We start from the raw sequence: 25482 nt of genomic DNA, 5'->3' as shown, positions 1-25482 counted from the left end.
GAGCTGGTCCTGCGTGTACTGCCAGAGCTGGAGCACAGTAGTAGTACAGAGTCAGTGGAGGAGGGTATGGTAACTGATGAAAACTACCAGGTGGTGATTTTTTAAAGCACTTGGAACACAACTTTTGAGGTGAGACACCTGATGAGTGACCATGTGTCCAAGCAAAGCTTCATTAAATGTGACAGAAACTTTTTTGCTGGAAATCTCGCGTTAGAATTGAAGCGTAGACGTAAAGATTGGAAGTTGATAAAACCACAAATGTATGCATGAAAAAGTAGATAAAACTACACATATCATGCACTAACAGTAATAGTTTCTCTCGTGGAACTGCTGGGGTACAGGACAACATGAATTTAAAAGCTGGGATGATTGCAGTTGTTGGTAACTTAGAATCTGTGCAATGCACTTGAGTTGTGTTTAAGTACAAGTTAACCCTGGACTTAGGACATTTGGGACATGTGTTTAGCTGCATGTCACATCTTGAGCAGGTGAGATTCCATGCCACCTACTACATAGCTGAATGCCTGTGCATGCCTTTTTAGACAGTCAGGTATTTCCAGTGTGAATATAAGGGAATATTTTGGTTCTGCTCAGCCCCACTTGTTAGTAGGTGTGTGCACACATGCAGTTGAGAAGGAAGTCTGAAATAGTTTTCTGTCAAGTTCTTGATGATAGTGTGTTTTTTTAAGCAAGAGCAGTCACAGGCTTGAGTCTAGATAGAACTTCAGTGCTAGCCTGTAGTGAGTCCACAAATCACAGTTTAATGTGGAGCTGAGATGGGCTCAGTGTAACACAGGACATTTATGTAGCCACCAAGTATTTGGTCAGTAACTCCATGTACTGCTTTAAGAAAAGATTTTAGCGTATTCTTACAGATTTAAATTCTTCTTTCTGAGGTGCCTTGTGTTTAGTTCCATTGCAGAGCTGTGTTTACAGAACCAGCTGCAGAAACAAAGCTTCACCTTGACTGTGCAGACTTGATTTTATGTGCATCTTTGTGCTAGATTAGTTGAAAACAATGGCTAAGTAGTAAATAATACTTAATTTTTTTCCTTTGGGCTCCTTTATGATCCTGCTGAAATTGAGGACAAAGTGGAAAGGTATGCTGTTGAGCTTCAGATGTTGGGCAAGTTTTTTGCTTGCTGTGGGGCTTGTAAAAAGAAATATTTTTTAGGATTAGTTATGTAAGGCTTATATGGAAACATTGCATCTGTTAAGTAGTGTGGTAAAGATCTAAAGAGAAAAACCACCTTGTTAATAGCAAGCTTTTTACAAAGTAGGAACTATTCCAAGGATTATGTCCAGTCACAGCTTCACAAAGAACTTCAGGAATCTTGAAGCACTTGATAAAATGCATTCCTGGAAGCTACCTCTTGGGTTGAGTCAGTTGGAAATGCAGCTGTCTAAATTAATACGTCGGAAAACAAGCTGTAAGCTTTTCACAGAGACTCAATACTGAAAAGAATAACAATAGAGTGCCAGCATCCCAGGCAAATCAGGTTGTGTCCCACCTGGGACCTGAGCAGGAGCTGGTTTCACGTGGTGCTGACCTGCCTTAGGCTTCTTGCACACCACCAAGACTGCAGGCATGAGTGGTTCTCAGGCTTCATCCATGGAGCCCTTCTTGCACAGCAGCAGTCCAGTGTTTGTGTTGGAATTCAGAACATAACTTGCACTGTTACAGTCTGAGGCATGTTCTGCATCTCAAGTGCTCTAGAGTGATGTTAATCCTGTGTGGCACAAACATGGTTTGTAATAACTGAGGATACTACAGAGAAATTGGGGGCAGAGAAGGAACTGATGTGGAACAGGACTGTAGAGCTGGCAAACCAGCTGGAAAAAGCTGAGACATCTCATACATTTCTTGTATTTTTTATTCCATCCCTCATCTTGCCTCATTGCTGTGTAACGTGGAACAGTTTTTATCTGTCTACTGTTGACATTACAGGAGGCAAGGAATCAGTGCATAAGGCCAATGCTGTGGCCACAAGAGCAGCACTTGTGGGACATGTGATGGCCACATGAGGAGAAGTGGGATTACAAGGGTGAAAGCCAAGGGCACGTCACTCTGGTGAGGCCAGTGGGCATGGGGGAGGAGGGAGCCGCTCTGAGGGTGTCCTCTCTTCATTCAAGCTAAAGAGAGAGTTGAGGTATGGACAGAAGGAAATCAAGATAAAGAGCAGGTCTGTTCCAAATATCAGTAAGCACAAAACTGATTGTATGCTAGCCCAGCAGATGTCCAGGACTGGAATTGGATTAGTCAGACGGTGCTTGGTGATGTTTTCTGACCAAGAAGCTTGACTAAGGTGTAGGTGGTCCTGTACCAAGTCATGTCTGTACTAAATATTCCAGTAGTGACCTAACTTGGAAGACTTGGTTATCCCAGGCATGAAATAATGATGTTTCCATGGTGAAGTACAGAATTGAGTTCAGTTGTCACTAGGCCATTAGAGTAGGGTAAGGAGCAGAGTGCAGAGATAAATATATGACTGTCAGTGTGTTTAGCATGTAGAATCAAGCTAGTTACTCCTCTCAGTGCTCCAGAGTGCTGTCTGGAGTGAAAACCTTTTGGGTTATTGAAAACTTTGAATATTTTACTTTGGGTGCTGTAAAAATTCTGTTCATCACCCCTGGCCTGTTCATTAGAAAACAGGTGATGTTGAAATAAATATAATCCAAGTGATTACCCATAAAAATGAATATTGTGTCCCAGCAGATTGTGCTGTAGGTATATGAACTAAATTTGTCAATTATTGCTCAAGCACATGTCTTGCTTTTTTGGGTTTGCTTGTTTTGTATTTGGTGGGGGGGAGTGATTGAATTTTTGTTTTTTTCTCCCTTCACTACAAATGTAAAAAGTAGACTTTACCTGAACTGAGACCTTCTTAATTAACTTGGGTTTTTTTTAGCCTTATAATTTACTAATGTCTCCTGTAATAGAGAAGATGCTTCCCAAGTCTCATTTTTGGGACTTGAGCAGGAATTCTTAGAAACTGTTTAAAACACGTGCAATTTTTGACCTTATGTCAAAATGTTTGGGCACATCTTCAGTATGTTAATTTTAATCAATACCTAGTGTGATTTGTGAGGTGAGTTTTCAAAAGGCACTCTAAGATCTAGATCAAGGGAGTTGAGAGTTCTAAATTCTGACTAAGAAGCTGAAGGTTCTTTGCTTCTCCTTGTGCCATTTATTAGCTGCTTTGCTGGGATTTTGTGTAGGAAATGCAGAAATTAAATCAGTTATGGATGTAAAGTACAGCTGCCTTGCAGAGGTGGGAGCACACAACTGGGCCTGTTAGGATCAGGTGTTGTGGCATCAGTTGGGAAACTGTTCCATTTTGCAGTTTAAAGTGCTTTTGTCAGCTGGACAGAAGTGTGTGGTGCTTCACCTTCTCCTTTGCTGTTACACCTCAGAAGCAGCTGGAGAAACACCGGAGAAGTGACAGGGGAAAAAAAAACAGTGAGTTCTTCTGAGGAAAAGTAGCAAAAAGGGTGTTTTCCCCAGCAGCTGCTTTAGACTCAAGTTTGCTGTGTGCTTCTAAGCGTGCCATGTACAGAATGAACTTCAGGGAGCGTGGCAGTCGCTGCTATCTGTGTCGTGTCCATGCACTGTTATCACTGTCAGTGGTGTTACCTTTGCTTACCTGACACCTTGACCAAACTCTCTGCAACCTGCTGTTACAAAGCTACCACTTCTCTGGTTTCAGCAAATTCTGCCATGTGGGCATCCCTGTTGCTTTTTTGTTATGTTTATGGGAGGTGGGGATGAAGGCTGGACAGACTTCTACATGAAAGCATTTAAACTGTTTTAAGAAAAATTGCATAGATTCCCATTGGTTGGACTTGTTCTGCAGCCCTGCTTCCAAAGGTACGGAGCTCCAGGTCCAAATAATGGCTGATTTGTTGTAGGAAAGATCTTTGGGTTAAAAAAAACCAACCAAACAAAACAAAATCTTATGGTGGGCTTTTAAAAAAACATGTCAGTTGATACTTAACTCTTTCTTTGATTGAATGCAGTAAACCTTTTTCATAGTTGAAATTGTAAGAGTTAAAGGATCAAAGGTTGGGCTCAGTGTGTGAGGAAAACAACAGCTTTTAAGGAGTTCCATCTGTCAGTGGGAATCAATCCCACTGTCCCTTTACTGTCACATTACACTTGGGAAGTGTTTTGCTGTAACTAAGTGTGGTTCTTCTGTCCAACAGCAGTGAGTGGAAGAGCATCTGCAATGTCAAACACTCCTACCCACAGCATTGCAACCTCAGTGTCCCAACCTCAGACTCCGACTCCGAGTCCCATCATTTCTCCTTCAGCCATGCTGCCCATCTACCCTGCTATAGACATCGATGCCCAGGTGAGCCTGCCACTCTCACAGATGCTCAAAGCTGTTTTTTCCTGCATCCTCAATAATTCAGTGGTGGCAAACAGCTCTGCTGTGTAATGGATTGGGGTCTGGGGACTGGATTTGCTGCTTTTAGAAAGCCAGAGCGACACCCCCGAGAGTCACAACCCACTTTCCTCTGTGCTCTTGCCGAACAAAAAAAAGGTCTCTGAATGACTAAACACTTGTAGTTCTTATTCCTTTGTTGTCAGTGGGATTGTGAGAAACAGCAGAGTTGCCTACTGACAGAAATGAAATGTTTTCTGGCCTGGTATCCTAAGACAAAAATAAGCCTTAAAGCATTGCACACAGAGTTTTTGGTTGTGCTTCCAAGTTACTGGCCAGAGATCATGGATGTATGAAAGTCTTGAAACTAATAATTGCTGTGATTTTTTTTTCCCAAGCTCTCATTTCCACTAAGGGAGAGGCTTTTCTGTATAAAAATAATTGTTAAAAGGGCAGCTTCATGTTGACTTGGAGCTAGCTGGCCATGAGCAAAAAGCATGCACATACTGACCAGCATATATCTATGCACCTCTGGGCTATACATAACATGATTGGGCAGCACGGAGTCGAGGAAAGGCATGAGATCATCATAGAGAAAAGGAGAGAAGCCTCTGGAAAATCAGCCCTTGCTGTTGAGTTGCTTGTGGCATTTGGCTTGGACTGTGCTGTGATAAAGCCTTTGGTTGAACTGGAGTGCTAAGAATTAAAGAGAGAATTCTTACCTTCATTGTACCATCCAAGGGTCACAGTCAGGCAGTGGTAAAGAAGTTATTGTGGTTAGCATAGCACAGATGAGAGCTCAGCTCTTGAAGAATCTTAGTTCTTGTCAGGATTTCTTCTTAAACCTCCCAGCAGAGCTGCCTTGAGAGGTAGAGTCCTGTCATGAACTTGCACACAACTGTTAAGGGGGAATCCATAAACATGCCCTTAGCTTATAGAATCTTTTTCCTTTGGCATGGGTACACTTATGTTTTGGCTATAAGAGGGGCTGTACATGAAAAAGCAAGTATTTATCTTGTGTGTATGTCTGTTTGGTTTAGACTGAGAGTAACCATGACACAGCCTTGACACTGGCTTGTGCTGGTGGCCATGAAGAACTGGTACAAACCCTGCTGGAGAGAGGAGCTAACATTGAGCACAGGGACAAGAAAGGTGGGTATCTCACAATGGCAGTATGAACCCTGTCTGCTTTGCCAGTGTGTGCCACTAAATAAACCCCCAGTAAGCCTAGACTTCATGTGACACCTTCAGGCTTGCTCTTCTGGTGCTGTAACTCGTGTCATGTTTTCTGTTGCAGGGTTTACTCCGCTTATTTTGGCTGCTACAGCCGGCCATGTGGGTGTTGTGGAAATCTTACTGGATAACGGAGCTGATATTGAAGCCCAGTCTGAGAGAACCAAGGACACTCCCTTGTCTTTGGCTTGTTCAGGAGGGAGGCAAGAGGTGAAGTAAACCTTAAATCTTGAGAAGCAGTGTGTGAATGACATATTGTGTCAGCACAGTACAAGAATCTTCCAGAAAAGACACAGTCACACAGGATACATGTTCAAAAAACATGCAAAGAGCTTCACATTTTGCAATTTACACATTACAACATGTCTCATCTAGACTGCTTTTTCTCTTTTGATAACTGGACTGGTGCTGTGCAGGTGTCCTCGTGAATGCAGTCGTTAGTGCCCCATTATGGGACTTCTACCAGCATTCATTTCATATCTACATCTAATTATGCCATCATGAGTATTCTTGCTGCAAATCAGGATTTAGACACAAATGGGTTCCATATATGAGCCTTATCATAGTTTTTGGGGGAAAAAAATGGGAAAAGGCTGGGCTTTGGGCAGCAGAGATGATGTCAGAACACCTTCCTGCCCAAATTTTGGGTTTGTCAGTATGTTTGTTCTGTGATTTCATGGGAAAACATTCTGATTGAGAATTGTGCAGGTCTGAGCTAAACTTTTTTAATGCTTAAACCTGAAAGTGAAGCAAGTTTAACACTGCGCTGGAAGGGACACCATAGGTTTTCACCTTGGTGTACACTGTGATTTTAAGTTGCTGGACAGTTCAGTTTCTAGTCAAGTTTCCTCTCCTCTGCAGGAGAGGACAAAAAGCAGGAGTACTCTGTACACCATATTGAAACTGAATCTCTGGGTCTGGCAGGCTTTAAAGATGGCTGAAATCATCATGAGGATACCTGTTTTTTCTTATTCTGCTGTTGAATTCGGTACACTCATGAGCAGCCATGATAGATTTTTTTTTAAAGGGAAGTTTTAGAGTGGCTTTGAGATCACAGGTGTGGCATCATCTGGTCATGAGGGCAAGGAGTGTAGCAAAGCAACTGATCAAAGCGGCTTTCTTACCACTGACATCTTCCAACAGAACATTTAGGTCTAAAAAGCATTTGTCTTGGCTAGATTTACAAGTCTGGGAGAAAACCAGATGTTATTTGTTGAAACACTGCAGGTGGTGGAGTTGCTGCTAGCTCGAGGGGCAAACAAGGAGCACAGGAATGTGTCTGATTACACACCTTTGAGCCTCGCCGCCTCAGGTGGCTACGTGAACATTATCAAGATTCTGCTGAATGCTGGGGCAGAAATCAATTCCAGGCAAGTTCCCTTTACAGCCCTTATCTCCTGTGCTTGGTTGTGAGTTACGTGAGGAAAGTGTGTGTGTTTTCCCTGCATGGTTTTCTCTCTGTGTGTGCATTTGTGCCATGCTTTTGCATCCATTGGGAGGTAGAAAACAGCTCAGGTGTGAGCTGCACAGGTACAAGGAAGGGGCCAAGGGCAGGCAATAAGTTATAAGCACACCTCACAAGAGATGCCCTCAATTTGAAGCCATCAAAAAGGAAAAGTGGAGACTCTAAGTAGAAACACTTGTCCTGAACCATGCTGCTGTGGAGAACCTTTTGTAGGTTCGCTAGAAGTTGGTATGCAGCTGATTTTTCAGTCTTGTGTAAGTACTTTGCCTTCATTAGTTTATTATAGTCACATTTCTGAAATTACCATTAAAACAGTTTTCCTTCTTTTTTTCTTCTCTTTCAGAACTGGTAGCAAATTGGGTATTTCTCCCTTGATGCTGGCAGCCATGAATGGGCACACTGCTGCTGTCAAGCTGTTACTGGACATGGGCTCTGATATAAATGCCCAGATCGAGACCAACAGGAATACAGCTCTGACTCTGGCCTGTTTCCAAGGAAGAAATGAGGTGGTCAGCCTGCTGCTTGATAGAAAAGCTAACGTGGAACACAGAGCCAAGGTAAAGAGCAAACAGCTGGAGGGGTCTCCAGAAGGAGATGACTTGTAAGTCATTGTGGCTGTGTTGTTGCCTGATTTCCTTGCCTTTGTGGAAGTCAACTTGTCTAGTTCAGTTCTCTAGTCCAGTTAACTGAACTGAACCAGATACCACATAGAAAAAAAATGGCTGCATTTAAGGGCTGAGATTTTGGTGGTAGCAAACCTCATCAAAAAATATGTTTCTTCAAGAAAGCGTTGACTCATCCTGAGGCACTTACAAGTGTAAGGACAGTAACCCATTGTGTTTGTGAGTCAGATAAACACTGTGTCTCAGGTAAGCCACTCCCTGTGCTGATGGTTTCTCTCTCCTGCTTGCTCCTCCCAGACTGGTCTCACACCGTTAATGGAAGCAGCTTCTGGGGGATACGCAGAAGTGGGCAGGGTCCTGCTGGACAAAGGTGCCGATGTCAACGCTCCCCCAGTACCTTCATCCAGAGACACAGCTTTAACCATTGCAGCAGACAAAGGGCACTACAAGTTCTGTGAGCTCCTCATCAGCAGGTACGATGTTGGCAAGTGAGCAGCTTACAGGAAAAGGTGGCTGTGTTTAAGGTTCATTTTCCCAATATACAATAATATTTCCAAATAGCCAGTAAAGGGTCAGGAAATGGGAAAGGTTCTGTGTGTCTGTTGACTTCTGTCACATAATTTCATTTATCCCAAGGACTCAAATCAAGTTCTTCTTGGGGTCAGAGTGCTTCCTTTTGCCTAAATGCAGGGTTTTGATGGAGTGTGTTTGGTTTTGTAGGGGAGCTCACATCGATGTGCGGAACAAGAAGGGGAATACTCCACTGTGGCTGGCAGCAAATGGGGGGCATCTTGATGTTGTCCAGCTGCTGGTCCAGGCTGGAGCTGATGTGGATGCAGCTGATAACAGGAAAATAACTCCTCTCATGGCAGCCTTCCGCAAGGTAGATTGTGAAGTTGAGCTTGGCTCTTAGCTAGGATTGTCCTGCTCATCCCTCCCTAGCTGTTAGAAGTAGAACATACTGACAGAGGCTACATATTTAATAATATCTCAGTTAATTTGAGTACTTGGCATTGAATCTTCAGAAACAGATACATGCGTCACCTGTGTAATATCTGTGTTCAATTCTAATTGCAATTTGTTTTATAGGCAGTGTAGCGAGTCTGGTTCTGGTGTGTGTGAGGGGTGAAATTTGCAGTGTGTTTCTGTGTGATAGAACTAGGGGGAAATAGGATTGGTTCCTTATGCAAGAGAAGGTGAGGACTTCGGTCAAAAAAATGCAGTTTAGGCTGATTTGAGTCTACAGATGATTTCTGTTAGTAAGGGAGTATAGTTGAGGTGTTGGAGTACTGGAAAAAATTGCAGATGACTGCAGAAGCCTGTAGCTCTTAAGCTGTTAGAGATGGGCATCTGAAAACTGCCCCAAAAAAGGCAGAAGTTTGTGCAAGTACTTCTGGAGTAAGGGCAACCTGACCAGAGGTTATGACTTACCTTCTCTGGTGGCAAAAATGTGCAGAAATGTGCCTCACTAGTTCAGAAGGTGAGAAGGATCTCAAAAAAAAGTGTTGAGAGCTTCATGTGGTGAGGAGCTGCAAATAAATATTTTTCAAGGAGTGCTGGGGCTGAAGTGTTTCTCAGTGAGCCAGAGGCAGCTGGTCTGACAGAAATTGTTGTCCTTGGAATTTGTTTGGCAGGGTCATGTGAAAGTGGTGCGTTACCTGGTGAAAGAGGTGAACCAGTTCCCATCAGACTCGGAGTGCATGAGATACATAGCAACCATCACTGATAAGGTAAGGTGGGGACAAGGAAACACTTGAGGAGGGGCAGTGTTGTGTCTCAGCCTTAGAGACAGTGATATGGCATCTCTTCAGCTCATTGGCCACCAGCTTTTGGCCAGAGCATGAGTCCCATTGGGATTTTTGAGGGAAAACGGCAGGAAATGAGAACACATGGCACTTTGTTCTCAATGTTCTTTGTCATTTCAGGAGATGCTGAAGAAGTGCCACCTGTGCATGGAGTCAATTGTTCAAGCCAAAGATAGACAGGCTGCAGAAGCCAATAAAAATGCAAGCATTCTGCTAGAGGAACTGGACTTGGAGAAGGCAAGTGGAAAGAGTTGCATCTGGGAATATTTGTCTCTTAAAATTTCAGTTTCACCTTCCTTCAAGATGATAAGGTCAGTAAAAGTAGTTATTGGGGTATAGGAGTGTGTGTAATCACTATAACTGGAGTGTCCAGAGCGCAGAGCATCTTGCTGTTCAGGTAATCTTTGGACTTTGCTATTATTCAGAGACATTGGATCAGGAAATGCCAATGTAACTATTTCCTCTGTACGGAAAGAAGGATTTCTGAATATGGTTTGTCAAAAAAACTGTGTGGCATTTTCTAGTCATACTCATGGATTTTAGGTCTAAACCAAATTTTATGTCCTAAATATTAAAGAAAACTAATTTACTAAAAACCATAGTACTGTAGTAGAAATAAAACATAAAATCAAAGGAAATAAAAAGCATTTGGATTTCTTGAAATGCATCTTGTAATGCTGTTCCATGTGCTTGACTTGTAGCTAAGGGAAGAAAGTAGGAGACTGGCTCTGGCTGCCAAAAGAGAGAAGAGAAAAGAGAAAAGGAGGAAGAAAAAAGAAGAACAAAGGCGAAAACTAGAAGAAATAGAAGCAAAAAATAAAGAGAATTTCGAACTTCAAGCTGCTCAGGAGAAGGAGAAGTTAAAAGCTGAAGGTGATTACTGCAATTATTCCAAGAAAAGAATGAAATTCAGTGTGAGCTGATATGATATCTGTAATAGGTTTATGGATGTCTCATAGTCAAGGGTTTTGTGTCTTTCTTGGAGCTTTGCAAAAAAGTTAGTCCTAAAGTTTTTTGATAGGACAGGTGTGACTTAGAAAGCAAAACACCCGGGCTTCCTCAAGCCAGCTAAGTTACTCCTGCTTTTTCTTTCCTCTTCTCCCAGATGATCCAGAGGTCCCAATGGAGCCTCCCAGTGCTACCACCACCACCACCATAGGTATATCTGCAACCTGGACAACGTTGGCAGGCTCTCATGGGAAGAGGAATAACACCATCACCACAACGAGCTCCAAGAGGAAAAACAGGAAGAACAAAGTAACCCCCGATAATGTTCAGATTATATTTGATGACCAGCTTCCCATTTCCTATAGCCAACCAGAGAAGGTGAACGGGGAATCCAAGAGCAGCAGCACTAGCGAGAGTGGTGACAGTGACAATATGAGGATCTCCAGCTGCAGTGATGAGAGCAGCAATAGCAACAGCAGCCACAAGAGTGACAATCATTCCTCCACAGCTGTCACTAACACACAGAGCAACAAAAAGCAACCGTCGGTGCTTGTCACTTGCCCAAAGGATGAGAGGAAAGCAGTGCCTGGCAAGTCATCCATCAAGTGAGTTCCTGTGACCATGCATGCCAAGTGCAAGTCATCCTTTTTTTCTCCCCCACGTAACGACAGCATTTAATTCTTTTTGCAGGTTGTCTGAAGTTATTAATGAAGTGACAAGTAATTCCTTGTCTACTTGCACGAAATCTGCTCCTTCTCCCCTTTCTTCTCCAAATGGAAAGCTAACCATTGCTAGTCCTAAACGTGGTCAGAAAAGGGAAGAAGGTTGGAAGGAAGTTGTGAGAAGGTAAGCAGAGTAATTCCCCTCATTCCCTTTGATGTTGTCCTTTGTGTAGCCTTCCTTGGAGTTACTGAATTACCTTCTTAGTGGGTTTGAGATCTCACAAAGCTGCTGCTGCGTAGTTTGAAACAGAAAATACAGTGTTCTTTTGACCAGCCTGCCCACAGCTTCTTGCCATGGAAGTTTTTCCTATTTAATATTGATTATTTTTTGTGTAGATCCAAGAAGGTTTCTGTCCCATCAAATGTGATTTCCAGAGTTATTGGCAGAGGAGGATGTAACATCAACGCGATCCGGGAGTGCACGGGAGCGCATATAGACATTGACAAACAGAAGGATAAAACTGGAGACCGAATCATCACAATTAGGTGGGTGAGCAGGATCCTGCATTGGCTCCGTCCTGTGGATATTTTCTCCTTGTAGAATGTCGGTCTGCCTAGGAAAATTAAAAGCTTGATCTGGTTGTTCCTTGGAAGATCCCTTGAAAGCAGGGGAGATTGTACTCTGTTTCCAATCCCATCAATCACCAGCAGGTACAAAAGACAGCTTGTGAGATGAGGTGAAACATAAATTGTGGGATTCTGCGTTTGGGCGTGTTAATTCATGGTGAAATATGAAAGAATAGTTAGGGAAGCAAATATTTTATCCATTTGAGTTTTTTGGAGTTTGGAGTATTCAACTTGAACTTCTTGAGTAATCGTCTGCAGCAGGACTGTTCCAAGCTCAGTTTTTGAATAGAGAATTATTTTCAGTTTTTGAATAGAGTTATTTTCCTGTTTGTGTTAGGGTGATAGCAGATAGCCCTCCTGTGTGGGAGGGCTTTGGCTATAACGTGTGTAAATGCTTTAGATGCACTTTCCCTGTCCTTCCTTTTTGTAGGGGTGGCACAGAATCAACCAGACAGGCCACGCAGTTGATCAATGCTCTGATTAAGGATCCAGACAAGGAAATCGATGAACTTATTCCAAAGAACCGTTTGAAAAGTTCAACTGTAAACTCCAAGATAGGGTCCTCGACACCTGCCACCACTACAGCTGCTAACAGTTCTCTCGTGGGCATCAAAGTGACCACCGTAGCTGCTTCGTCGACATCTCAGACCGCCTCCGCGCTCGCCGTGCCTGCAATCTCCTCAGCCTCCACTCACAAAAGCATTAAGAACCCCGTGAACAACGTGCGGCCTGGCTTCCAGGTTTCTCTCCCGCTGGCATATCCTCCTCCGCAGTTTGCACACGCGCTCCTCGCCGCTCAGACGTTCCAGCAGATCCGTCCGCCGCGGCTGCCCATGACGCACTTCGGAGGTACCTTCCCACCAGCCCAGTCCACGTGGGGCCCGTTTCCCGTCAGGCCGCTGAGCCCCGCCCGAGCTACGAACTCGCCGAAACCTCACATGGTGCCTCGCCACAACAGCCAGAGCAGCAGCGGTTCTCAGGTGAATTCAGCAAGCTCTTTGACGACGAGTCCCACGGCAACGACCACTTCGGTGGCTTCTACTGTGCCTGGATCTTCGGCGAGCGGCAACCCGAGCTCCCCTTCGGTCCGGAGGCAGCTGTTTGTCACGGTGGTGAAGACGTCCAACGCCACCACCACCACCGTGACCACCACGGCGAGCAACACGAGCACGGCGCCCACCAACACCACGTATCCGACTCCTACTGCCAAAGAACACTACCCCGCATCTTCCCCCTCATCTCCCTCTCCTCCCGCGCAGCCAGCGGGCGTCTCCAGGAGCAGTCCTCCCGACTGCACCGCAGCCTCTCCCAACAAAGGTGCGCCTCCGTCTGAGCCAGACGCAGGGAGCCCACCCACCGTGGATGCGGGCGGCTCGACCAGCAGCAGGCAGCCCAATCCTGGGACCAGCAGCTCCTCCGTGCATCCTGCTCATCAGCAGCCCCCGGGAGCTCCTCTGCCAGAGGCCAGGCCCCCTCTCCAGCAACCTCAGGTTCCTGCACCAGATCCTCGCATGGTTGTGCCTCCAAATTTAGCGGCGACGAGCTCATCCGCTCCAGTGGTAGGCGCGAGCAATGCTCCCATGACCTACCCCGTGTCCCAGCCGGCCATGGGGTCTGCTCAGCCCGCAGCCAAGATGGAAACCCCAGCCATCAGACCGCCTGTCCATGGGACCGGCAGCGTCCCCAAGAACCCAGCTCCTGTGCAAAACTCCTCCGTCGCAGTCCTCAACGTTAACCACATCAAACGGCCCCACAGCGTTCCTTCTTCAGTGCAGCTTCCTTCTACCTTAAGTACACAAAGTGCTTCTCAGAATTCGGCCCACCCGGCGAGCAAGCCCATGGGGAACAACTTCAGTGCTACCCTGCCCTTTGGGCCCTTTAGTACGTTGTTCGAGAACAGCCCCACGTCCGCTCATGCCTTCTGGGGTGGGTCCGTCGTGTCCTCTCAGACAACACCAGAATCCATGCTCTCAGCTAAGTCCTCATTTTTGCCAAATTCAGATCCGTTACATCAGTCTGACACTTCCAAAGCCCCAGGTTTTAGGCCACCGTTGCAGAGGCCAGCTCCAAGTCCCTCAGGTAAGCCTCTGCTTGTGTCCATTCCATAATAATACGGTTTATTCCTGTGTTTTTTAAGCCAAGTGGAGTTCATTTTAAGTGCTCTGTCAAATGTAGTAGCTGTTTGGCAGCTGCTGGGCTTGGTAAAATAGGGATTTTTAGCTGAGATGATAAAACACTCTTATTTCCACCTCCCTTCCATACCGGATAGTGACTGTTCCAGTTTGTGATACCTTGTCCTGAGGCTGCAGGAAAATGTGCAGCATCTTCCAAGGGCTAGGGTGGTAAAAAAGTGGCGTTTTAATATGAATTTGTAGCTTAAAGGAGGTGTGTTCTCTTAATTACTAAATTTGATTCATAAAATGTAATTTCCTTGACTGCCTGCATTTTTTAGTGAGATGTTTTGTGTTCTGCCCAAAACAAAGGCCAGGGCGTTGTCACAGAACCTGTTATGTAGCTTCCAGAAAGTACATAGATGGTTTGGACCATCTCTGCCTGTTTTTGTAGGCCCCTGAGGTGCTAATGGATTGAGAGTTAAAACAACACTTTCTTTCCTATTTTGTGAATATGATGGTGTTGAGTTTTTTCATCTTGACATACTAGTCAGCATTTTGTGTGCCCCTAAGATAGACAAATACATAAGTCTTAGGATCCCTAAGATTTTATTTTTCCCTTTCTTTGTTGAAGTAGACATGAAGGGAGCAGTAATTGTTGTATTTTGAGTATCTTTGCTAATTGGTGGCATTTGATGTTAAGGAAATAAGAATCATCCTTGATTTAGGTGTACAGCACAACTGCCACATGCTGAGTAGACTTGCAGAGTGTGAAGCTTAATGCTCCAGTTTCCTTTGGAAAATTGTGACACACGTCCCCAAAGATGGACTGGATAAAAGCTTTCCTTTCTCTTTCGATGATACCGGCGACCTCTTGCTGGAGTGTTGGAGATGTGGGAGTCACTTGTGCCCTTTTTCTCTCGTAGGTATTGTCAGTATGGATTCTCCCTATGCTTCTGTAACACCTTCTTCGACACACCTGGGGACCTTTGCCTCGAACCTGTCGGGAGGGCAGATCTACGCGCCCGGGACGCCGCTGGGCGGAGCGCCTGCAGCTGCTAATTTTAACAGACAGCATTTTTCCCCTCTTAGTTTATTGCCTCCATGTTCATCAGCATCAAATGGTGAGTTCTGGTCAGCAGGGAACTGCTGAGAAGCTGCTGTATAAATAAAGTTGTCCGGCAGAACTGCGTGAGGAGTTCCAGGAGAAAATCCTTAGGGCAGGTTCTGGTACCTTCCTCTACCTTTGGCCCCTGCAGTTAGGAGTTTTTTTGACAAATAAACTGTGGAGTGCTGGCTTATTTAGGGAACGTGTTAATCTGTTTTATTGACAAAAACAATGGCAAAAAAGCCTCAGGGAACAAATCAAAAAGAAGAAGAAAAAACAAACCCAGCAAAGACATGGGTTTATGTGGGCTTATTTCAGCTCTGGTTTAGGATATAATCCTCCACTCTTCTGTTGCTGATGGACAGTGATGCTTAGTTAAGATTTTGTGGTGTGTGTCCTCCAGTGGCTGAGCTACCAGAGTGTGATAAGCATTTTATATGAGGGGCTAAATCAGTGGTGAATATCTCTGTGATCTGGAAATGATCCTGAGGTGGATGAATGTGGCATTAACTAGCTCCTCATTGTCAGTTGTTGGTTTGTGTGATCTGGCTGCCGTCACCAAATGCTCCTGTTGTTCTCCTTGCAGAATCTCCTGCTCAGTCCGTGTCCTCTGGAGTACGAGCACCCTCTCCCACCCCTTCAGCAGTGTCCTTGGGATCAGAAAAACCCAGTAACGTTTCTCAGGACAGAAAAGTTCCTGTTCCCATTGGGACTGAACGGTCTGCACGCATTAGACAAACTGGAACGTCTACTCCTTCTGTAATTGGGAGCAACTTGGCTGCTCCTGTGGGACACAGTGGGATCTGGTCCTTCGAAGGTATAGGTGGCAGTCAAGGTATGTGGTGTTCATAGGTGCACTTGAGTTGATCACACCATTGTGTTTGCCAAACTTGTCTTCAGCACGGGAGCATGCAGAAGTGAGTGCCTGAAAACACAGACATCTTCTTTGCAGAGGGTTTGGAACAAGGAGTTCTCGTAGCCTTCCTGTCCACTTAATTGTTTGAACAAGGTTTCTGAAACCCTCAGGGGTTCTGAAATGTCCTGGCTGTGAAGATTAGGTACTCCCAAGTAGGAGCAGGAAAAATAAAAACAGGCCTTCCAGGCATGAACACAGTGAGGATCATTGAATTGAGGAGGAGGGGAAATTAAGGTGTCACAAGATAACTGTCTGGAGTTTCTTGCTGACAGAGAGGTTGTTTGTATGGTAGGAGTTAATATTTGATTTGTAGCTAAGGTAGAACTTTTTGTGCTGAGGATGGTGCTTTTATAAAGTGATAAAACTCCACATTAGGGGTTCCTTTATTCTTTTCAACCTTCTTTTAGCACAAGGCTCTTGGCTCTCCTGGATTCACATAAAATTTAGTACTTCATAGTCTTTAACAATTTCAGTTAGCGATCCTACAGCTTTTCTTACCAAACTTGTCAGGAGTCTTGGATGCACTTTCTGGGAGACTGATCAGCTTTTCCACATTGATTGAGGTTGTTTGTGGGGAGTTGTCTTTTTAATTTCTTCAGCATTTTTTTGCTTGGGATGGGGGCTATGAATATTGAGACTGTGTTGGATTGGACCTCTGGATGTCCTGTCAGCCTTCTGCACAAAATGGGCTTTGCCATGAGTTCTGCCCATATTGCTCAGGGCTTTATCCACTCTGCTCTGGAAAACCCTGCAAGGATTGGAAATGCTCCACTGTTCAGAGCAATCTGTTCTGCTCCCTGACTGAGTCCACCCAGCTGAAGGTTTTAACTGACTGACTGTGCTGGAATTTCTCCCCAAATACAAACCCTTTTTTTACTTCACTAGTGGTCTTTTCCCAGATAAAGCTTTAGAAATTCACTATTTATTTGCATTGTGTGGCTGTAAAAGTTGTCCTTTGTGCCTGTCTTGGCTTTTGGGATGCTGCTTTCTTTCTGCTTTGGTCGATGACTTCAACATTTTGATTTTCAGTTCACACTGGGATTGGCTCTTCTCTACTTGAGTACTGGGGAGCCTCAGAAATGCTTCTGTTGCCCTTCTCCAAATAATTTTTTTTTCATGTTTTGTTTTGAAAATTGGATTTTTGAATGTCTGGGGTTTGAACTGTAGCACCAATACCAAGCTGCCTCTGATGAATTCACAGAATCAGGACACGAGCCCATAGCTGCAGCAGGTCATTCTCTGGTTTTGGTTTGCTTGAATACTTCTGTGTCCCTTAGAATATGAAGTAATTCATGGAGGAATGGTAGTGAAGTAGAGCAGATAGTCTTAATAGTGTACATACCGTTTCCACAGCACCAAAGGCACGAGGAATTGAGGTTTTTGGAGGAGGGAGAGTTAGCCCAAATTCCAGCTTTGCTGTTGAAATGGAGGAAAGTTGCAGGGGCAATGCTCTGGTTGCAGGTAACCATCCCAAACTCGTGGCAGTGGCTCAGGGTTGGTGGCACTCGTGGTGTTGTTCCTCCATCCATCCCTCCACGTGTGCTGTGTGCTCCGGAGCGGAGGCGCGGGCGGGGCCAAGCGCTGCGGGCGGGGAGCCGCGGGTGACGCTGTGTCTCTGTGCTAGCAGATAAAGTGGACTGGTGTCACAGCGGCATGGGCAGCCACATGATCCACAGGCCCATGTCTGACCCAGGCGTCTTCTCGCACCAAACCATGGAGAGAGACAGCACGGGAATCGTAGCGCCTTCCGGTACATTCCATCAGCCCGTCCCTGCAGGATACATGGACTTCCCAAAAGTCGGGGTAATGACCTCCTTGGCCCCCCTGTGCAGCGGGAATCCCCTCTTGTCCTTCTGTCCGTGCAGTGGCATTCCTGGAAGCGCCCTGACTGTTCTTTTCCTTCCCCTCAGGGAATGCCTTTTTCTGTGTATGGGAACGCCATAATTCCTCCCATAGCCCCCATCACAGATGGTACTGGAGGCCCCATCTTTAACGGGCCTCATGCTGCTGACCCATCTTGGAACTCGCTGATAAAGATGGTTTCAAATTCCACAGAAAACAACGGGCCTCAGACGGTAATTGCTCTGATGTTTTGCACTGTGTATTTAACTGGAAATGTATCGTGACTCCTGTCTGTGCAGTTAGGCATTTGGGAAAAGAAATCTTGGGGCAAAATGTCATAGTAAAAGCCAGTTTATGTGCTCTTAGTTAAGCTTTCTTTTCCCAATGAGGGAACACAGCAACAGGGCTGCTGCTGGGCTGTGTAGTTGAGGATTTTGTGACTGTGTTAGAGCATCCCAAGGAAGGGAGTTAGTAGCTCTTTGCTGCTCTGATCTTGCCTGGCTTGTCCACTCAATATAATTTAGGCAGAGGGATTAATTCCCTTAAACCTGTTGTTCGTACTCAGGAACTAATACTATAATGGAACATCAGTAGCTCTGTGATTATTTTTTATTGGACAGTGATCCCTGGTACACTGTTACCAAATAAAGATGTTTCTGAGCTTAATTTGTTTGGGAATGATGCAAGCTGTGGGGGGCAGCTCCCAGCCCTGGTAGACCATAGGTGCAACGGAGAGGGGGTTTGCCCACAGTTCAGGTACTGCTCTGAGGTAGCTTCTTGTCCCTGCAGGGTGATTTCTGGTTTCATGACAAACTTGTCCCCCAAAGAAAGCTTCACTGGGTTAGACCTGGGTTTCCCCAGAAGTGAAGGTCTTAGGGGAAAATAATGTAGCAGGAATCAAGTTCTTGTTTGTCTGAATTCAAGATCAAGAAGAGAGCACACACATCCCGTGCTCTGGGCGTGGAGGGATTTGGGAGCTGGGCTGGGAAATCATTTGCTGCACAGCCAGAGCCCTGTGAATTGTGCTGGACAGGAAAATCCATGAGCCCTGCAGCGTGCTCTGGGCCGTGCCATCCTGGAGTACGGTGCTAAGGCGGATTTCTCTTGCAGGTGTGGACTGGAACCTGGACACCTCACATGAACAGTGTGCATATGAACCAACTGGGCTGAGTGGGATCAACGTGCTGGCCTTGAGATTCCTTTTTTTGCAGAGGAAACCACAATTGGCAGAAACAGTTTATGTGCTCCCAGATCATTCTACTGATGTGCTTGACTGAAGTGTGTAGGCTTTTTGCAGAAGAACTTACTAACTGACCTTTTTCTGTGAACATTGTGACCGCCCATTCCCCACCATCATATGTTTCAACTTAGTTAGACTTTCTTCTTTCCTTTCCTCCTTTTTTTTTTTTTTTGACATAACTTTCTGTTGAAGCTGTTCTTTGGCTGGTTGGTTTTAGTACTGTAAACTGCTTCTGAGCAAACACAGAAATTTAGCAAAATTATGTAAACTTGATCCTGAAGTTTTAGAATGGCAAATAAATGTACAATTGTTTACATAACAAATGGCTAAGCAGAAAGTAAATTTCAATATGTCAGTTATAGAGGCTCTACTTTATGTAGACTTAAATTAATGTGAGATATGTACCTTCATATTCAGAAATCTGGATGTTTCCTTCATACATTAAACTATTAATAAGCATAACTTTTCTACTTGTGTAATTTAAGTAAGTTATAAAAACACCCCAGGCATTATTAAATTAATGTTTGACATTTGAGGAGAGCTTCCCTGCTGAAGGCTCCAGAGGCAGGTCTCTTCCAGAATCAGGCCCATGAAGGTTTGTTTGGAAGAGTCCAAGTGGGAATTCCCATGTACATTGTCGGGAGCTGTCACCTGTGGGCAGAGGTAGCAGGAGATGGAGGGTGGGTCCTGTGAGGCCAGGCTGGGTGAGCAGTGACACAGTTCCAGTCAGGATCCCTGTACAGTTCCCTTACAGAGCACTTAAAGGAGATCTACATCTCAGATTTAAAAGAAGTATTACTTGGTTTTATTGTGGTTCCTCCTTTGAAAACCAAGCAAACACCTCAGCTGGCCGTAGAAACTACTGCCTTTTAACTGTTGTGATATTTGAGGTGTCCTCAAACTTTTTGCATACCCAAGGCCATATACCTGCCTTTAGGTGCTGCTCTGAATAAAAGCAAATTCCTTTTTCCAGCAGTCTGATCTCCTGAAATACATCCTGTGAAGAGCTGGTGGTAGCAAAATGGATCCCAAAGCGGGGAACTGCTCAGAAGAAGGTTTGAAACTCCATCTCACAGCTTATCAGGGTGTGGGTGAGCGCCCTTCCCCTCTGCTGCTGCAGTCATTTGCTGCAGGCTTCAGTGCTGTTTAGGGTTACTAATTATTAATCCTACTGAGACATAGTGCTCAGTGTTCATTAGCACCATGAATTCCAGAGTATTGTGTTGATCTGACAGTTTAATCCATGCCTGGGGCAGTAACAGCCCTGATGGCACCACTGTGGCAGTGGGCTGGGCACGGGAGATCCTGGGTGGGGGGAATGGGAGCATTTTTATTCCCAGATACTTCCCCCTGATGTAAAGTTTTTTATTTGTCCAGTAAACCAAGGAATGTACTCCTTTGGAAGCGGGCAGGTGCTGTTTGTTTGGGAAAAGGGAGCAGAACCAGGGTTATGAACAGGGAGAGGAAGAGAGTGCAGTGTATGGTCTGAGGGGCATTTTGACCTCTCCTTGCCACAGAAGGGCTGAGGAGACAGGTCAGAACCTGGCTGGGCAGCAGAACGCTGCCAGTGTGGAATGATAAAGCACTTGGTAATGATGAATTACTCCAGAATATCATCTTCAGGCCTGAGGGAGTTGGGGCCGTCCAGCCTGGAGAAGGGAAGGTTGTGTGCGTTCCTCACAGCAGCCCTCCAGTACCTGAAGGGGCCCAAGAGGCACTCCTTGCCAGGAACTCCAGAGATATGACAACAAGTAATGGGTACAAATGGAAAAAGGGGGAATTTAGGCTAGCTACTGGGAGGAAATATTTACTGTTAAGAGGGGTGAGACAGTGACCCAAAGCTGGTTTGGACAACACTCCCAGGGGATGCCCGGTGTAGGGCCTGGTGTCGGACTCCGTGGTCCTCGTGGTTCCTTTCCAACTCGGCGCGCTCTGTGATGTGGCGGGCGGTGTCCCTGCCCGTAGCAGGAGGGCGCTGGCACCGTTCCCAGCCCCGTGCAGCCAGGTTCCGACACATGGCGCCGTGAGGCGCTGCCCTTCCCCTGCCCTCAGCCGCCATGGCGGCCGCGGGGCGGTGCGCCGCGGTGGCGCGCGGACGGCGCATGCGCTCCGGCAGTGGCCCGTGCACTGGGCCGAGGGCGGGCTGGCGGCGCTGCAGGAGGCCACCGGGCTGCCCTGCTGGGCCGCCATCGCCGGCGGGGCCGCCTTGCTGCGCACCGCCGTGACCCTGCCGCTGGCCGCGCAGCAGGGGCGGCTGCTCGCCAAGGTGGGAGCGCTGAGGGGCTCTGAGGGAAGGGCCGGGCCGGGGCTGAGGGGCCGCGGAACGGGCATCGCAGTTCTGTATTGCAGCGGGTTTGGGGGTTTTCTGAGGAATTTCGTTACTTTTTGTGCTTTGGTTGGTTGCAGAGGTTTGTTGCGCTCTCGTGAAGTGGGGTCTCTTATGCTGTGGTGGTGGCTTTGTTCACTGCCGAGTTGTGTCCTCATGGCCTTTATTTTATTACTCTTCATTTTAGCTCTGTATGTGTGTGTGTGTGTATATATATGTATATATATAATTTATATATTTTATCATATATAATTTATATATTTTATCACATATAATTTATATATTTTATCATATATATAATTATATTTATCATATATAATTTATATGTTTTATCATATATGTATATAATTTAAATATTTTATCATATATATAATTTCTATAGTTTATCATGTAAAATGCAATTTACTTATATATTACAGTATGCTGTAAACAGTACGTTCTATTAAGTGCGTTTTCTAATATATGTTGATATTTGTATGTTACTGTTTTTGTAATTGTCTTTTTTTTTTAACACTGAGGTGCTGTTAAAGCTGGGTCTTTGTAAGTGGAGTAGCTACTTGCAAGTCCTGCATGCAGGCAAAAAGATGCTTGTTACAAATTGCCCTGATTTCAGCTGTGATAGAAATCGCTTTCTTCCTTAAAAAGTGTAAAATTTAAGAAGATGAAAATTCTGTCTGCATTTCACGCAGTAGCAAGAGACTATCTTTGATTGTTACTGTAATTACCTGTCACTGTTACCTTCGTGTGGTTATTTTGTTTAAAGATGAAAGGTGTTCACTGATGTTGAACAAGGCCTTAACAAGATGCCTTGTCCCTCACAGGCGTTTCCTACCCCTAGGGGTGTTAAATTACAGTGGCAATTGAGATGTTTGATGCCTGTGCTGATATTAAATCACAGAAGAGTAATTAATATGTGTAATACCCATAGAGGTATTAAATTATAGGGTGACAATGTGTATGAATTACTGTACATTATTAATAAGTATTAATTCCTGTACAGATGTTAAATTTTGCAGTGATAATTAATAAGTTAATGCTCTTTCAGGTGTTGAGTTACCAGGGATAACTAAAACAGAGGTGAAGAGAGGAAGTGAGTGTTACCTGCTGCTGTGCCCAACCAGTTCTCCTTTTCTTTAGCTAGCTGGAAAACCTGCAGCCTGAGATCAAGGAGCTTGCCCAGCGCCTTCGCCATGAAGTTTCAGTGCGTGGAAAGCAGCTGGGCTGGTCTGAAAAAGTGGCCAGGTACGAGGGGCATTGTCCACACCTGCTGAATCCATTCCGGAGTGGGATGTGCCAGGAAGGAAGATCCCACAAACAGCATTTTTGCAGCAATATTCTGCCATTGCCCACAGCTTAGATTTTTGTTCCCCACGTATGATTTATTTGTTTGTCCTGTTCCCATTCAGACGTTGTCCATTCCAAAGCTCAGACTTGTGCTTTCCTCTCCGAAAGGTCCCACTTCGCCAGGAACATGCGGAGGATCGTCACGGAGCTGTACATCCGGGACAACTGCCACCCCTTCAAAGCCACCCTGCTGCTGTGGGTGCAGGTGCCCATGTGGGTGTGCGTGTCCCTGGCTCTGCGCAACTGCAGCGTTGGTGCCCTGGGCTCTGCAGGTGGGGGAAAGGGATTTCTGGAGGGATTTTGGGGTCAGAAAAGGGCGTTGTCCCACAAATAGGTGCTGCTCTCACTGCTTGTCTGCTTGCTGCCTTCACAGGCACCTTAAAGGTGGTTAAAGGACAGAGTGTCCCAAGCTCAGTGTACAAGCTGATACAAAAACCAGTCAGCTACTAAGGTTTTAAACCTCATATAGTTTAAACTTAATTAATTAATATAAATAATAAATATTTGAAATTAGTTTCAAACTTAATGTGGTCTGACAGTCCTGTTTAGGAAGTCATATTACACATGCCACACCACGCTCACTGTTAATCTGTATTTTTTTCTCCTTCCATGTGAAATACTATAGGCAAGGTAAATGTGTGAGGGTCCCTTAAATTAAAAAAAAAAGTTATATACTGTTTTACTGGTTTTTTTAGACAAAAGTTTATAGTTCGCTCTTTTAAGCAAAAATGTGGCTAATTATGCAGCTACTAAGAAAAACACAATTTTTTCAAAACCAGGAAGTAAGCACTGTAGGTTACTGCATTCTTATTTCCCTCATTGACTTGTAAAATATTTGAGATGGAAGTATTTTTTATTGCAGATTTACCTGGCTGTGCTGAGCTAAGCCAAGTCTCACCTTGTATCTCTCTCACTTTTCATGCTTGTATAGGTAGCAGAGTGTTAAAACCAAGGATTTCTGCTGTAGTCGTACTTACCATGTGGATAAAACATACCTAGAAACTTGGGTCTGTGATGTAACACTGGTACAATTCTGGCTCACTTGAGGCAGCAAATCATACTGAATTCTGTGTTTTCTTCAATTTTCTTTCCTGTAGTGCAAGAACAGTTTTCCTCAGGAGGAGCACTGTGGTTCACAGACCTCACGGCACCTGATTCCACGTGGATTTTGCCAGTGTCCCTGGGGCTGGTGAATTTGCTGGTGGTGGAGGTACGTCGTTGGGATAAACCAACATAAAGGTGGCTGCAGATGATCACTGCTTTAAATGCACTGGGCAGAAGTGAAACACAATCTGTTTGCTCTGTGTATTTTAATGTGTGGGTGGCTCTGTTCAGAGACCTCCAGGTCAGATGGGACACGTCTCAGATCTACCTGAGCTTCAGTAATATTTAGTCTTTACTACAGTTCCTTTTAGAATGCTGCTCTAATGAGATTTCTGGATGTTGATCCTCAGTTTCAGAAAGAGCTGGTTTATAACTGTGCGTTTCTCCCCTTTCAGATCTTTGCTTCCCAAACAAAAATGCCAGTTTCGCGGATCCGGAAGATTGTCATGAACTTCTTCCGCACGGTGTCCGTGGTGATGATCCCTATTGCTGCCACAGTGCCCTCTGTAAGTACCCAGGTGACCCCTGGGATGTCACCCGTGCCTGGGCTCTTCTGGTGCTTAAAGGAGAGCCCAAAGGCCTCACGTGTTTCATGTTTCCACTGCTGTGTGCTTAAGAAAAGTCAGATGTTCTGTCTATGTGTGTGTTTAAATCTTGTTGCTTTGGGATATTTTTATTCAATGAGGAAGACTTTCCAGACTTGAAAGGTGTTCATGTCCTTCATGTAGCCTGAAAAAGGAGAGGAAAGCTTTGTTTAAAGACGTATAGGCAAATGTTTGTTCACTGGAAACCAGTGTAGTTCTTCAATTAGGAAATTTTCCACATCTTTTTTCAAACACTTGTCATTTTTACCAGGTTTTCTACTGCAGAGTGTTCTTAGCAAAAACAAAGTGTCTGGTTGTTTGGCTCAGTTATAGTTTCAAATACCGAAGTTTAATGTGAATTAATTTAAGAACTGTCAAGCCTCAGTGTAGATGGCACTTTTCCCCAGAAGGGTTCAGAGCCAGACAGCTGCATTTCACATGGAATCCATTATTAATGCAGATGAGAGCAGGAGGAGTGGTTTAGGTGAGTTATTTTTCTCAGTCCCTGGGAGTGGCCCACAGCAGTGGTTCGGGAGGAGCTGCCTGGAGCAGTGCTGTCCTTGCCTGCAGGGAGCTGACCTGTGTTGTGTCCTTGCAGTCCATGGCGCTGTACTGGCTGTCCTCGAGCCTCGTGGGCCTGTCCCACAACCTCCTGCTGCGCTCTCCCGCCTTCCGCCGCCTCTGCCGCATCCCCCGGACCGCGTCCGACTCGGACACGCCCTACAGGGACATGGTGGCTGCCGTGGCCACCAGGTACAGCCTGAGGAGACAGCGCCACTGAGCTCCAGGAAGGGCTGCCTTGGGGGTGAAGTGCTGCTGGTTTAGTCACATGTACTTATCTGCTGTATATTTATTTTCCAAATAAAATGCTGGCTGGCCACGAGGAAGGATTGGTTGGCAAAAATGTGTCTTTACTGGGAAGCTTTGTTTCAAGGGTGGTCTTTCTGCAGTTGCTATAGTCCAGAAATCCAGATTTGTCTCCTGTTTGTCTCCCGAATTGTTATAAGGAATTGGGCAGGTGAGTATGGTTGTGTTCGAGGTCTCAGGAAGAGGGAAGAGATTAGAATCTTTACTCCATGTTTCAGAAGGTTGATTTGTTATATTATGATATTATATTAAAATGCTGTACTAAAACTATACTAAAAAGAATAGAAAGAAA

At 45.1% G+C, this 25482-nt stretch overlaps 2 protein-coding genes across 11 annotated transcripts in view; both read left to right on the top strand.

The window, feature by feature from the left end:
• ANKRD17 (ankyrin repeat domain 17) overlaps positions 1-19427 on the top strand; it is a 69024-nt gene extending 49597 nt beyond the window's left edge. For 5 of the 10 annotated variants that reach the window (XM_039701884.1, XM_039701880.1, XM_039701887.1 and 2 more), the window contains 19 exons: positions 4204-4352; positions 5426-5537; positions 5683-5828; positions 6846-6988; positions 7427-7640; positions 8004-8179; positions 8427-8589; positions 9341-9436; positions 9632-9748; positions 10213-10384; positions 10617-11064; positions 11150-11305; positions 11518-11667; positions 12179-13827; positions 14786-14983; positions 15554-15802; positions 17508-17686; positions 17794-17958; positions 18836-19427. In XM_039701884.1, the coding sequence (XP_039557818.1) occupies positions 4204-4352; positions 5426-5537; positions 5683-5828; positions 6846-6988; positions 7427-7640; positions 8004-8179; positions 8427-8589; positions 9341-9436; positions 9632-9748; positions 10213-10384; positions 10617-11064; positions 11150-11305; positions 11518-11667; positions 12179-13827; positions 14786-14983; positions 15554-15802; positions 17508-17686; positions 17794-17958; positions 18836-18895 (4742 nt within the window). In that variant the 3' untranslated portion in view covers positions 18896-19427. The remainder of the gene's footprint in view (positions 1-4203; positions 4353-5425; positions 5538-5682; positions 5829-6845; positions 6989-7426; positions 7641-8003; positions 8180-8426; positions 8590-9340; positions 9437-9631; positions 9749-10212; positions 10385-10616; positions 11065-11149; positions 11306-11517; positions 11668-12178; positions 13828-14785; positions 14984-15553; positions 15803-17507; positions 17687-17793; positions 17959-18835) is intronic. The other 5 variants (XM_039701886.1, XM_039701882.1, XM_039701885.1 and 2 more) reach the window with 3 other exon arrangements.
• A 1626-nt stretch (positions 19428-21053) lies between these two features.
• LOC120498777 (cytochrome c oxidase assembly protein COX18, mitochondrial) lies at positions 21054-25213 on the top strand. Its single transcript, XM_039701891.1, has 6 exons — positions 21054-21231; positions 22429-22533; positions 22744-22907; positions 23733-23845; positions 24135-24245; positions 24922-25213. The coding sequence occupies exons 3-6, from the start codon at positions 22763-22765 to the stop codon at positions 25102-25104; spliced, it is 552 nt and encodes a 183-aa protein (XP_039557825.1). The 5' UTR covers positions 21054-21231; positions 22429-22533; positions 22744-22762; the 3' UTR covers positions 25105-25213.
• The last annotated feature ends 269 nt before the right edge of the window (positions 25214-25482 follow it).

The sequence above is a fragment of the Passer montanus genome, unplaced genomic scaffold (assembly GCF_014805655.1).
Source record: "Passer montanus isolate IOZ18808 unplaced genomic scaffold, ASM1480565v1 scaffold150, whole genome shotgun sequence".
Taxonomy (NCBI): Eukaryota; Metazoa; Chordata; class Aves; order Passeriformes; family Passeridae; genus Passer; species Passer montanus.
Note: the sequence above shows the minus strand (reverse complement) of the source record. Positions and strands in the feature narration are given on the sequence as shown.